This window comes from Dermacentor silvarum, chromosome 10, assembly GCF_013339745.2.
Source record: "Dermacentor silvarum isolate Dsil-2018 chromosome 10, BIME_Dsil_1.4, whole genome shotgun sequence".
Taxonomy (NCBI): Eukaryota; Metazoa; Arthropoda; class Arachnida; order Ixodida; family Ixodidae; genus Dermacentor; species Dermacentor silvarum.
The window spans coordinates 104,761,905-104,776,740 of NC_051163.1; the positions used below are offsets into that span (position 1 = coordinate 104,761,905).

General features: G+C 45.5%; 1 protein-coding gene across 1 annotated transcript; it reads left to right on the forward strand.

Annotated features, from left to right (window-relative positions):
- Positions 1 to 8,267: 8,267 nt before the first annotated feature.
- On the forward strand, positions 8,268 to 9,123 carry LOC125941083 (uncharacterized). The gene is made up of 2 exons (XM_049658014.1): positions 8,268 to 8,722; positions 9,063 to 9,123. The coding sequence occupies exons 1-2, from the start codon at positions 8,361 to 8,363 to the stop codon at positions 9,121 to 9,123; spliced, it is 423 nt and encodes a 140-aa protein (XP_049513971.1). The 5' UTR covers positions 8,268 to 8,360.
- The last annotated feature ends 5,713 nt before the right edge of the window (positions 9,124 to 14,836 follow it).

Consider the following 14,836-nt stretch of genomic DNA (forward strand, 5'->3'; position numbering starts at 1 on the left):
TGCTCATTCTGTAATGGTCCACCGGTTATCCATCCTACGCATTACATGGCCTGCCGAGATCCATATTAAATGCGAAGCATTTCTTGGCGAACATATGCCACTTTGAGAGTATCTATCTAGCCGCCTACATCTTGGTGCTCTCATGGTGGTATCGTTATCGTTAACTTGCTATTTACCAAAATTGGCATAGTATGACAACAGTGTATGACGAACATATATGATTAGTCATGACATGAATTTCATTACATGTGTGTTATTTAGGTCATGAAACAGCCGCCTAAAATGACAATGACCCAGTGAAAAACACATTAACACTCAAAAACCACCGAAATGGGTCCTCGCGTGGGTATTAAGTGAAGGAAACATTACAGAATGATGGTAGAAGTGATAGTCATGAGCACGACTCAGCATAATCGACAATGACTCAGCGCAAATTATTAACACTGAAAAACCCCTGAAATGAGCTCTGCTGTGGGTACTAAGTGAGGTAAACACTAAGGGACGATGGTAGAAGCCATAGATAGTCATGACCGTGACTTAGCAAAATTGTCTGACTCACGAAATATTAACACTCAAAAACCAATGTAATGGGTTCGGAGGTGGTACTAAGTGATGGAAACGGCGAAACATTGGTCAGTCAGTCAAATAACTTTATTTAAAGGCCCTGCGTTTGTGGGACGGGCAAATGGTCCCGCCTAGGTGACGGCCAGGAGCTCTTGAGCCCTGGCGGCTTCCTCGGCCCGCTGGACAGCCCAAAGTTGGTCGTCAAGGGCAGAGCTGAGCAACACAGTCTCCCAGCGCACGCGGAGGCGATCGCGAGAGGCTGCATCCCCATTAATGTTTGTTATGCCTCGACATTCCCATAGCATATGTTCCAGATTGGCTCTAGAACCACAGTTTTTGCATTTATCTGTCTTGCACATGTCTGGGTAAATGAGATGTGAGATCGCCGGGTTCGGATATGTTCTGGTCTGTAATTGCCGCCATTCGACAGACTGCCTTTTGCTGAGCTTTTGGTGAGGTGGTGGGAAAATGCACCTTTGCAATTTGTAGTGTTGTGTGATGTCATTAAATCTGGTCATACGATCCTTCCATTCCCACTCCTCTCCATCCTCGTTCTCAGGAGACGCTAAGGTGCCGGCCGTATTATCGGCCGTGACTCGGTCCGTAAGCCCTCGAGCCACGTCATGCGCCACCTTATTATTATTGCTGTCTCCTGGTGAGGTGGAGGTGTGAGCGGGTGTCCATATTAAATAAACATCTTTTTCTTGACTTTTGGTACCTGCCATTAGGATTCGTAGTGCTTCAGGAGAGATTCGGCCATCAGCGAAATTTCGTACTGCCGCCTGAGAGTCACTGACTATTACGTCCGCTTCGGTCTGTGATATTGCTAGCGCAATAGCTATCTCCTCCGCAGTCTCGATATTTACTGTGCTTGCCGTAACGCATGTTTTGCACTTCTTTTCATGATCAATTACTACGGCTGTAAAGCCGCGCCTGTGCTTGTATCTAGCAGCATCTACAAATACTGCGTCTTTACTATTCCCAAATTTCTTTTGTATGACCATTGCTCTGCTTTCTCTTCTGCCTTTATGGTACACGGGATGCATGTTCTTTGGTAATGGGGGAACGGTTATCGTATCCCTGACACAATTCGGGATGTCCACTTTGGTTCCGTTTTGAGTATGGTACCCAATACATAGTTTTTCTAGTATGTGTCTTCCTGTCTTGGTCTTGGAAAGGCGTTCGTACTGCGCTATCCGCTGCGCCTCTATGAGCTCATCTATTGTGTTGTGCAGGCCTAATTCTAATAGCCTGTCGGTACTAGTGCTGATTGGTAGTCCTACGGCTTGTTTATAGATTTTCCTAATGAGGCATTCTAATTTAATCTTTTCTGCAGCGTACAATCTAAGGTAGGGTACGACGTATACGATCCTGCTGATAACGAACGCCTGTACCAGTCTGATCATGTTTCCTTCCTTCATTCCACTGTGTCTATTGGCTATCCTTTTGATCAACCTCATAACTTGAGATACTGTCCCTTCCAACTTCCTAATGGTTTCTCCATTGTTGCCTTTTGCTTCAATGAGCAGTCCCAAAACTCTGATTTTATCAACCTTAGATATGGGTTTATCATCGGCAGTCTTCAATTCTATGTCCGTTTCTACATTGTCTGCCCCCCTGTAGCTGTTTGGTTTACGGCCCCTGCGAGTTGGCCGGTACAATAATAATTCCGATTTTTCCGCCGAGCAAACCAATCCGGTTCCCTCTAGGTATTGTTCGACTGTTTCAATCGCACTTTGGAGTGTCTGTTCTATCTGCCCATCATTACCCTCCTTTACCCATAAGGTAATGTCATCGGCATATATAGTGTGGTTAAGGCCCTCAATTTCTTCTAGTTTCGCTGGTAATCCGAATAATGCCAGATTAAACAGCAACGGTGATATCACTGACCCCTGTGGTGTGCCGGCGCTACCAATCTCAATCTCTTCCGAGACGAGGTCTCCCACGGTGATCTTTGCCTTTCTGCCGGTTAGGAAGTCTCGAACATAATTGTATGTTCTCCTTCCCAATCCTAGCTCTTCAAGGCTGCTGAGTATTGTCTGATGTGTTACACTGTCAAATGCTTTCTTTAAGTCTAAGCCGAGGATGGCTCTAGTGAATCTGCCTGGGTTGTCTATGATTTGGTGTTTAAGCTGGAGCATCGCATCCTGCGTGGAAAGATTCCTTCTGAAACCCAGCATCGTGGAGGGAAATAGGTCCCTGTCCTCGAGATAGTTAGTTAGTCTCGCTAGGACTGCATGCTCCATCAGCTTTCCAACGCAAGATGTGAAAGATATAGGTCTCAGATTCTCCAGCTGTAAGCGCCTGCCTGGTTTAGGTATTAAGATGACGTGTGCCGTCTTCCATTGTTGTGGTATTTTGCCGGTTTTCCAGCATTCATTGATATATTCTGTCAATTTTGTTATAGACTCATCATCTAGGTTCCTGAGTATCTTATTTGTGATTCCGTCTGGTCCGGGTGCTGATTTAGTATTAAGTTTTTGCGAGGCTGCCCTTACTTCTGCTTCACTAATTTCCCTGTCAAGTTCGTTGTTTGCTACTCCTGTGTAGTCTGGGTGTATACCCGGTCTAGCCTGGGAGATATATTTCTCTTTAATCTCCTGTAGAAAGTCTTTTTCTGAACCTCCATAGGCATGAATTACCTTGTTAATATTTTGCTTGCATACCGCCTTAGTTTCCTCTGGGTGTAGCAGGTACCTGAGAAGGTTCCATGTCTTTGCTAGCCCTAATTGATTGTCCATGTTACTACATGTCTCCTCCCATTGCTGCTTACATAGCTGTTGTGCATGCTGCTCTATGTCTCTGTTTAATCTCGCTATCCTCCTTCTGATTGCCCGGTTGTGTCTCTGACTCCTCCATCTCCTTTGCAACCCTTCCTTAGCCTCCCACATGTGCAGGAGCCTACTGTCTATGACTTCTAAGTGTGCTTCTTGTGGAACTATTTGTGTAGCCGCGGTTACGTCTTTCGTTAACTGTTCAGTCCAATCTGCGATGTTTTTAATTTCCCCGCTGGTATTCTGTCTAATGTTCCGGAATTTATCCCAGTCGACAATTTTGAGCTTCTTGCCTTTGTGTTTGCGCGGTCCTGCCCTGACTGTTATTTCTATTATACTGTGGTCGCTACCCAGATCTTGCTGTGTATTTATCCACTGCGTGTCGCTTATGTTTTTTGTGAAAGTAAGGTCTGGCGTAGTGTCGACGCAAACACTGTTTCCTCTCCTGGTAGGAGTTGAAGGATCGGTTACGAGGGTTAGGCCCTCCTGTTGCGCGTCTAGCCAGAGGTTTCTGCCTTTGGGACTCTCGAATTTATAGCCCCATGCCACGTGTTGAGCATTAAAATCTCCTCCGATTACCACCGCACGATTACCCGCTATGGCGAGCGTTTTACGAAATAGTGTTCGGAATTTATGTTTTTTACACCGCGGGTTACTGTAAACGTTGAGGATAAAAAGGCTATCTGCTAATTTCCGTGTAGGTATAATCTCTATTAAGATATTGTCAATATCCCTTATTTCCGTATCGTGTTGCACGACCGTAAGGTTTCGCTTTACAAGAGTGGTTATGGCCTTCGTCTCTCCTTCGGCACCACTAAATGGTTTGTAGCCTGATAATTTTGCTATTCCGTGTGTTTCTTGTATCATTATGATATCTGGGCTTTCTTTGTTAATCAGATGCTGCTGTAGATTGAATCTTTTTCTGCGGTATCCCCTACAATTCCATTGCCAGATCCTGTATATATCGCGTCTATCCATGGCGGCATTACAGTTTTCCTGCTCCCTCGGTTAGTACCGGGGGTTTGATGTAGGGCTTGCCTGTAGTTTTGATGGGACCACCCCCACTGGATTGTGGTCCCCACGCCGCTATTCTTGTTTCTATATCCGCGATGCGGGTCACTATCGAATTAAGCTGCTGCTGTATTTGTTGCATGATTCTTGCGCCCATTTCCTCTATTTTTGCCTCGATTCTTTGCTCGACTTCTTCCTGACGCTCTGGAAGTGCACTAACCGGTTTGGTCTTTTTCTCACTGTTTCCCACTGTATCTTCCGTGGCTTTACGTTTAGCCGGAGTAGCTACATCCTCCTCCATATCTATTTCTCTTTCCTCCGCTACAACTTGTGTCACTTCTCGGTTTTCTGCCATTCCTTTCCTAATTCTGTTATTCTCCTCTTTGAGCTTTCTGTTCTCCTCTTTTAATGCGGCGTTACTTTGATTATACTGTACCATCATCTGCCTAATCTGTGCTAATTCTTTCTCTAGCTCCCTTATTTTACTTTGAGAAGCAGCCTCGGCCCCCGCGCGCGCCCCGGAGACTGCGTTCGCCCAGCTCACCTGTAAGGGTCCACCGGGGCCATTGCTGGAGTGTGCTTCTTCCTTGTCACTGTGGGATCTGTTACGTGACGTTGAGCGGCCCTCTTCTCTTCTGTTGAGTCTAGGGAAGGATCCCGATCTGTCTCGTCCTCGAGTATCTTGGCTCTTGTCCCTCTTGTTGTATTCTGACTGTTTTCCTCCGTATGGTCCTTGGCTGTTCTGATATGTCCCCTTTGTTTCTTTGGCATTATGGAGACTGCGCGCTGCCTCCGCCTCTTCTTCTTCTCTTCTGGCCCTCTCCCAGCGGCGTTTCTTCACTAGGTACGGTAGCTTGTACCTGGCCTCATTGGTGGTCGAAATAATAGTCATGAGCATGACTAAGGCTTTCGCCTTAAGGTCTTTAAGGCCTAGTTAAAAGAACCACCGAAATTTGTTCGGACGTGGGAACTAATTAAATGAAACACTAAAAGATGATTGTAGAAGTCATAGTCGTGAGCATGACTCCGCAAAATGGAAATTACAAAGCGAAAAAGATTAACACTCAAAAAACCACTGAAAGGAGTTCGGACGTGGGTAATAAGTGAAAGAAACACTAAAGGATGGTGGTAGAAGTAATAGTCATGACCATGACTCAAAAAAATGAGAATGCCTAAGCGAAAAAAGATCAACACTCATAAACCAATGTAATGGGTTTGGAGGTGGCACTATGGGAAGGAAAAGGCAAAAGATTGATGGTCGAAGTCATATTCATGATCATGACTAAGGATTTCGCCTTAAGGGCTCTTAGGCCTAGCCGACAGGACTCCTCAGACATGCTTGTAATGTAGGTCATGAAACAGCTGCCTAAGTCTTGGTGCTCGCATGGTCGTTTCCTTAACTTGATAGAATCCCCGTACACTAATTCGCATAGCATCGATTTCCACACTGCGTGATAACTGCCGGCTTTTACGCTGGGTCATTGTCATTTTATGCGGCTGTTTGATGAACAATATGACACGCATATCAGGAAATTTATGTCATGACCTATCATTTATGTTCGGCATACACTGTTGTCATACTATGCCACTTTTGATACCTACCAAGTTAACGATACGACCATGAGAGCACCAAGACGTAGGTGGCTAGATAGATAGATAGATAGATAGATAGATAGATAGATAGATAGATAGATAGATAGATAGATAGATAGATAGATAGATAGATAGATAGATAGATAGATAGATAGATAGATAGATAGATAGATAGATAGATAGATAGATAGATAGATAGATAGATAGATACTGTCAAATACCTGCAAATGTTCGCCAAGAAATGCTTCTCATTTAAAACAAATCTTGGTGATGATTAATCTAGCGGAAATGAATGCGGGTTGCCGTGAAGCAAGTAGAACATCAAGGTCATCCGACTCACCTTCTCCCAGACTGCGACAAATTTGCCGCAGGAAACTAATGGAACCTTTCGATGAGCAAAGGGATGACCTATATGCGTATTTGCATCGGTTTGAGAGGACAGCAGTCGGGCAAGGTTGGGTGAAGAGCAAGTGGGCCATCGCCCTGAGCCTGTGTTTAGTAGGGCAGGCTCTGAGTGAGTTTGTCCGGATTCCAGCAGAAGAATTGTTAGACTATGAGAAAGTTAAAAAAAAACTTTATTGCAAAGATCAAGTTGACCCCTGAAGGTTTTCGGGAAAGTTCACACTATGCAAGCCAGAAGATTCTGAAATGGGAAAGCAGTTGGCATGCCATCTGACAAACAATTTTGAGAGGTGGATAGAGCTGTCCGAAACGAAAAAAAGCATATAAAGGTGTTCTAGACAAAGTTGTGGGTGAGAAATTCCTGGCCAGATGTAGCAATTGTTTGGCCATATTTCTGAAAGAGAGAAAACTACAGACTGTAGAGGAGATAGCAGAGGAAACAGACCAGTTTGTATAGGCGCAGGTACTAAGAAATGTAGGAAAGTGGGTTAGAGATGCTCCCACTTCAGAGGAAGATGAGCTGAGAGAGAAAGCCCAAATGGATGGGCGCAGGGGAAAGCACAGATGTTTTCTCCGTGACCATCCTGGTCGTCAGCAAATTCATTGTCGTGCTGCACGTGATGAACAACTTGAACGGAAATATTGTGAAAGGTGTAACAAGAGCGGACACAAAACTGAGGAATGCAAACGCATATCACTAGAAGTGCCAACGATTACAGCCCCTAGTGAAACTCGCGAAGCTCGCAAGTCTGAAGAAAAGGAAAGATTGGAGGTCGTAAGTGCAGGCATTATCGAGAGTAAAGAGCGAGATATGGCAGTGGTAGAAGATAAAGAAGGAAAGAAGGCTACAGTATGAAGAGACACGGGTGCGCACACTGTGCTTGTAAGGAGAAGTTGGTACCTCCAAAAAGCATGACAGGGCAGGTGAAACCACTTATGTTCGTGGACAGCTCGGTGAGATACCTCCCGGAGGCTAAGATCTATATATTCACACCATACTATATAGGAATTGTCACAGCCAGGTGCGTAGAAGAACCGCTGTACGACCTGATCTTAGGAAATACACCAGGACCGAGAGCAGTCGAGGACCCATAGTCGCTGGGTGAACGAATTTTGTCAAACAGATCTAGGAACTGTAACCACAGTAACACGGATAAAGAAGAAAAGGTCGGCACCTAGATAGTAGTAAGGCAACTTGATGTATCCGTGGAAGAGCTGGGAAGTCAGCAGAGAGAGAATGGAGTGTTCAGGTACGTGATGTGGAGGATCGGTGGTAGATCTATTCGAGAAGGGGTCAGAGAAGGTGTAACATACGAGCTGAAAAAGGACCTGGTATATAGAAAATTTTGGAGTGAATGGAAACAACTGATGGAATTGATGCTTCTGATACAACATAGAAGAGTCCTATTCGACAAGGGTCATCTTAACGGACACAGAAATGGAAGGCACATAATTGCGGCACTAACCAAAACAATATTTTGGCCGGTAGTACACAGGGAGGTACATACCGTATTTACTCGATTGTAATGCAACCACGATTGTAACGCGAGGGGTGACTTTTCAATGCGTTCATCACGAAAAGAAAAAAACCGCGAATATTACGCGAAGGGTGACATTTTGTTGCGTCCAGCAAAAACAAAAAGAAGAAAGCCGCTAAAGTAACGCAAAACCACCGGATGCATGAAAAAGTTGTAGTTTCGCCAGAAAGGTGAAGCAGCAATTACGATAGCAAATTAGTAGAGAGCTATGCGGAGTAAGGATAGTAGTTTTATAGGCTGCGTAAACTTGGAATCATTCGCTTACTAACAGAATGAACAAGCATGGTGTCAGCGCGCAGAAGCGAACATGAATAGATCGCACTCGATAACTGCAGACCACTGTCAGAACGCTGGCTTCAGCAGACGCATTTAGTGTCGCAGCTAAAGGTTTCATCGCCTCCCGGGGCCTCCTCGGCGTCCGGCTTGTCCTGGGCGTCCGGGGGGGTTTCCGGGACCTCCGGCGCCTCCTGCGCCTCCGATGCCTCCCTTGCCTCCGGCGCCTCCATCGCCTCCATCGCCTCCTGAACCTCCGTCGCCTCCTGGTGCTCCGCCGCTTCCTGGCGCTCCGGCGGCTCCTGCACCTCCTGTGCCTCCGTTGGCCCCGGAGCCTCCTGCGCCCCCGACGCCTCCTGAGCCCCCGGCACCACCTGCGCTCCCGCCGAGTCCTGGGCCCCCGGCAGCTCCTGCGCCTCCTGTGCCTCCTATGCCTCCCGGGCCCCCGGCAGCTCCGCTGCCTCCGTGGCCTCCTGCACCTCCTGGGTTTCCTGGGGCTCCTGCGCTTCCGGCACCTCCTGTCCCTCCTGTCCTTGCTGGGCCTCCTGGACCTTTTGCACGACAGATGTATCACTTTTGCTCTCTGCCGTGCGTTCGCTCCCCGTGAAAGCATGCGTCCCTTGCGCGCTTTCACGGGGAGCGAACGCACGGCAGAGAGCCGTGCGTTAGCTCGCATTTCACTCGATTAAAATTGCGTGCATCACTTCACTTTTTAGACAAATCAATTTCTGTATTCGATTGTAACGCGAGGATTGACTTCAGGTAGCAAAAATCTGGAAAAAACCTCACGTTACAATCGAGTAAAAATGTGGTCGTTTTGTGAGCGAAATTTCTAAGCCCCATGAAAGAGCCGGTAGTGATTTATTACTTTGAACAGTGTGTAGTTCTTTTGTGAGCACTCATATAGTGCTCTCGAGGATGAACTCCACCGATTGCGAACAGTTGAGTGCAGTGTGCGAAAGTTCTAAGCCCCTTGAAAGAGCCGGTAGTGATTTATTCCTTTGAACAGTGTGTAGTTCTTTTGTGGGCACTCATATAGTGCTCTCGAGGATGAACTCCACCGATTGCGAACAGTTGAGTGCAGTGTCTTAGCGCCGATGAGCAATAACGAAAGAAATTATTATGGAAGACACTACGAATGGTAATCTTGCAGTGACGAAGTGCATATGTGTGTGTGTGTGTGTGTGTGTGTGTGTGTGTGTGTGTGTGTGTGTGTGTGTGTGTGTGTGTGTGTGTGTGTGTGTGTGTGTGTGTGTGTGTGTGTGTGTGTGTGTGTGTGTGTGTGGGTGTGGTGTGTGTGTGTGTGTGTGTGTGTGTGTGTGTGTGTGTGTGTGTGTGTGTGTGTGTGTGTGTGTGTGTGTGTGTGTGTGTGTGTGTGTGTGTGTGTGTGTGTGTGTGTGTGTGTGTGTGTGTGTGTGTGTGTGTGTGTGTGTGTGTGTGTTGTGTGTGTGTGTGTGTGTGTGTGTGTGTGTGTGTGTGTGTGTGTGTGTGTGTGTGTGTGTGTGTGTGTGTGTGTGTGTGTGTGTGTGTGTGTGTGTGTGTGTGTGTGTGTGTGTGTGTGTGTGTGTGTGTGTGTGTGTGTGTGTGTGTGTGTGTGTGTGTGCGCGCGCGCGCGTGTGCGTGTGCGTGAGTGTGTGTGATTTCCTCTAATCATCTGATGTACTTCTCTCATACATACGTGTACAAAAAAACATACAGGCAGAAACATGCATACACTTACAAAGAAGCCCGCACGCGCATAGAAAAGCAGGCGCACCGACTCACGTACACGTATCACGCACGTTCACACACCGAAATACTCACAGACACGCAAGCACGCCTACACGCACCGGCGCCAAAGCCCACGGGGAGAATACTCTGGCGCTATTTCTCGTGGAAATAATTAGCCGCACTCTCCGCGTTGGTCGTGAATACGCACATGTGCTTATTCATTGATACTTGTTGGTTTCGTTGTTTGTTTTAGAATTCCCTTTCAGTGCCTGGAACTCGTTGCATGTATCCAGAGCCGGCAGTAGCAGCACAGTGTTCCGGAAGTAGGCGGTTCACTCTCGCGTATGATGCATTCTACTTGCCGTTGTTTCCCGCCGCGGATCAACCTTCTATTAGCGTCGGCATGGAAAGTGTGGACATTCGGACGAAAAAGTGGCAGTGAAAGTCCCTGATGAAGCAGCAGCGTAGGTGCATTGCCTAATTGAGAACAATAAGAGGATGAAATGAAAGTTCGTTTCCTTGTACAAAAAAAAAAAGACAAAGCCCTTTAGCAAGGGATGTTTCCAACATAGTGTGTAATCGTTGCAAGATACGTAACACACGTCTTCTTAATCAGGAAAGCTGCGAGGGCGGAGTTCCGAAATTGTATTCGGGCACTTGAAAGACATAGAATAGTAATATTCATCGATCAAGTTCGTGATACGTTCACGTTTGTTGAATATGGCAGTGGCCATATTCAATAATTTTACGTGGTAGCAAAAAACATGTAATTTAAAATGTGATTAAAACGAAGCTCTTATTTAAAAACCGGAGAAGTTCGCCTAGAATGCTATACTCTGGATGAAAACGATCACAAATGAAACTATAAGTGCCGATCACACCTAGGGTTGCAAACCGGCCCGAATTGATTGGGAAAGTCCCGACTTCTAAGTGTATGTTCCGAGTCCCGACTTGGCCCAACTGGTATGGCCAAACATCCCAACCTTTTCTTTGTGTTATATATATATATATATATATATATATATATATATATATACAACTTCTTGCCCCGACTCCCTGGCATCTCTGCCAGCGGACAGATCACGTACCTCTTTCTATCAACCAATAGCCACGCATGGTGAATCATCACCCACTTGCTGCACTCCTGTCGCAAGACCTTTGATTGCCTCCGTGGTGCCAAATATCAACCTGACAATACTTGGCATCCAGAAACAAGCAGAGCTATCATCACCAGCCCTTAAGCAGCTCGCCGTACTTCTGCTGAACGAGAAGTACCAGGACTCTGCCCACATATACACCGACGGATGCGTCCTGCCGAACAGTTTTACCGCGGAAGTTGTGATACCAACGATGGGCACAATTATTAAATTCAAGACGTCTCACGACACAACATCGACGGCAGCAGAGCTCGCAGCGCTTTGTACGCACTCCAATTCATTAGTGATCAAGTGACACACAAATGGATAATGTTCTGCGACTCAATGGCAGCTCTGCAGTCTCTACTATCACCGTTGTGCCGCTGTCCACACGCTGGTCTTTCAGATTTCTGAGGCAATACACAATCTGACGGAGATAGGGCAAGAATTAACTTTTCAGTGGCTTCCAAGTCACTGCGGAATTATCGGCCGTGAACGGGCCGATCAAGCTGCCCGCACAGCTCATAAAGAAGATCACCAACGGCCCATACCACTTTCTCGGACTGACGCTGCACGGAAGCTCCGCGTGCTTGCTCGCCAACGCACAAGGTCACAATGGAATGAATCGCAATTCAAGTATGCTGACTTATACTCTCTGGACCCAAACCTAAGCCTTCGAGTACCATCAAGGCTTCGCCGAGGAGACGCAACCCTTTTGTGCCGATTATGGTTGGGCGTTGCGTTTACCAACGCCTATGTGTTCCTCATAGGAATGGCCGACAGCGCAGCCTGTGACAACTGCGGCAATGAAGAATCGATTGTACATATCTTGTGCGACCGCCCGCCGTACAGCGCGCAGAGACATTCTCTTACCAACGCGTTCAACCAATCCGACGACCGGCCTCTTTCGGAAGAAAACATTCTCCACCACAGACTGGACTTAACGCCACAGAAGAAGGCCGTACAAGCGCTTCTGCGCTTCTTGCGAGCCACCGGCCTATGTGACCGACTGTGATTAGAACGCTCTTCCGGTGTGTGCGATTTTTTTTTAATGCGAAGCATTTCTTGGTGAACATTTGCCACTTTGTCAGTATGTACCTTTCTATCTATCTATCTATCTATCTAGCCGCCTACATCTTGGTGCTCTCATTGTTGTATCGTTAACTTGGTGTTTACCAAACTTAGCATAGTATGACGATAGTGTATGACGAACATAAATGATAGGTTATGACATGAATATCACATGTGTGTCATGTAAGTCATGAAATAGCTGCCGACGTCTTGGTGCTCTCATGGTCGTTTCATTAACTTGATGGGTACCAAAATTGGCATAGTATGACAACAGTGTATGACGAACATAAATGATAGGTCATGACATGAATTTCATGAAATGCGTGTCATTAAGGTCATGAAACCGCCGCCTAAAATGACACTGACTCCGCGAAAAAAATATTAACACTTAAAAAACACTGAAATGGGTTCCGACGTGGGTACTAAGGGAAGGAAACATTAAAGGATGGTGGTAGAAGTCATAGTCATGACCATGACTCAGCAAAAAAATTAACAGACGTAGGCGGCTAGATAGATAGATAGATAGATAGATAGATAGATAGATAGATAGATAGATAGATAGATAGATAGATAGATAGATACTGTCAAAGTGGCAATTGTTCGCCAAGAAATGCTTCACAATGAAAAGGAATAACACTAAAAAACCACTGAAATGAGTTATGACGTACTTACTAAGTGAAGGAAACACCAAAGGAGGGTGGTAGAAGCCGTAGTCATGACCATGACTCGGAAAAAATGACTAACTCAGCAAGAAAACATAAACACTAAAAACACCACTGAAACGAGTTCTGACGTGTGTACGAAGTGAAGAAAACACTAAAGAATGATGGTAGAAGTCAAAGTCGTGAGCCTGACAAGCGAAAAATGAGAATGACTCAGCAAAACAAATTAAAACACACGAACCACTGAAGTGGGTTCAGACGCGGGAACTAAGTAAATTAAACACTAAAGGATGATGGTAGAACTCATAGTCGTGAGCATGACTCCGCCAAAATGAAAATGACAAAGCGCAAAAGTTTAACATACAAAAACCCCTGAAAGGGGTTCGGACGTGGGTATTATGTGAAGGAAACGTTTAAGGATTGTGGTAGAAGTCATAGTCAAGACCATGACTCCACAGGAATGACAATGACTAAGCGAAAACAGATTAACACTCAAAACCCGATGGAATGGGTTCGGAGGTAGTACTATGTGAAGGAAAAAGGCTAAAGATTGATGGTCGAAGTCATAGTCATGAGCATGACTATGGCTTTCGACTTGAGGTCTCTTGAGCCTAGCCAAAGGGACTCCTCAGGACTCATGAAATGAATTTCATGAGATGCTTTTAAAGTACATCGTGAAACTGCCGCCTACATCTACGTCTACGCCTACGTTTTGTTAACTTGGTAGGTACCAAAATTGGCATAGTATGACAGGAGTGTCTGACGAACATAAGTGATTGGTCATGACATAAATGTCATGACATGCGTGTCATGTAGGTCATGACAATGACTCCGCGAAAAATATTAACACTCACAAGCCACTGAAATGGGTTCGGACGTGGGTACTGAGTGAGGGAAACACAAGAGGATGCTGGTAGAAGCTATAGTCATGAGCATAACTCAGTGTAAATTACAATGACTCAGCGAAAAAAGATTAACACTCAATAGCCACTGAAATAGGTTCTGACGTGGATACTAAGTGAAGGAAACACTAAAGGACGTTGGTAGATGTCATAGTCGTGACCATGAATGAGCAAAAATGACAAAGACTCAGTGAAAAAACATTAACACTTAAAAACCACTGAAATGGGTTCGGACGTCGGTACTATGAGAAGGAAACAATAAGGGACGCTGGTAGAAGTAATAGTCATGAGCATGACTAGCAAAAATGACAATGACTCAGCAAACAAATATTAACACTCAAAAGCCATTGAAATGTGTTCTGACGCTGGTCAATAAGTGAAGGAAACATTAAAGGATGATGGTAGAAGTCATAGTCATGACCATGACTCAGCCAAAAAGGAATAACACTCAACAACCACTAAAATTGGTTCGGACGTGGCTACTGAGGGAAAGAAACACTAAGGAATCGTGGTAGAAGTCATAGTCATGAGCATGTCTAAGAGAAAATGACAATGACTAAGCAAAAAAGAGTAACAATTCAAAACCCCTGGAGTGGGTTCGGACGTGGGCACTAAGTGAAGGAAACACTAAAGGATGATGGTAGAAGTCATAATCCTGGGTATGAATCAGAAAAAATGGCAATGACTCAGCGAAAAAGTTTAATACTCAAAAACCACTGAAATGGGTTTGAACGTAGGCAGTGAGTGAAGGAAACACTAAACGATTCTGATAGAAGTCAAAGTCAAGACCATGACTAAGCAAAAATGAAAATGACTCACCACAAAAAGATTGATACTTGAAAACCAATGAAATAGGTTCGGATGTGGTGCTAAGGGAAGGAAAAGGTTAAAGGTTGAGGGTCGAAGTCATAGTCATGAGCATGACTAAGGCTTTCGCCTTAAGGTCTCTTAGGTTACCTAAAGGGACTCCTGAGGACTCATGACATGAATGTCATGAGATGCGTGTCATGTAGGTTATGAAAGAGCCGCCTACGTCTTGGTGCTCTCATGGTCGTTTCGTTAACATGGTAGACTCCCCGCACACTGCTTTCGCATAACACCGATTCCCACTGGGCGTGGGATCTGCCGGTTTTTTTAATGTGAGAGTGCTCAAGTCTTTTGCTTAAGCTCAAGATCTGAGCGGTCTGAGAACAACTTTGA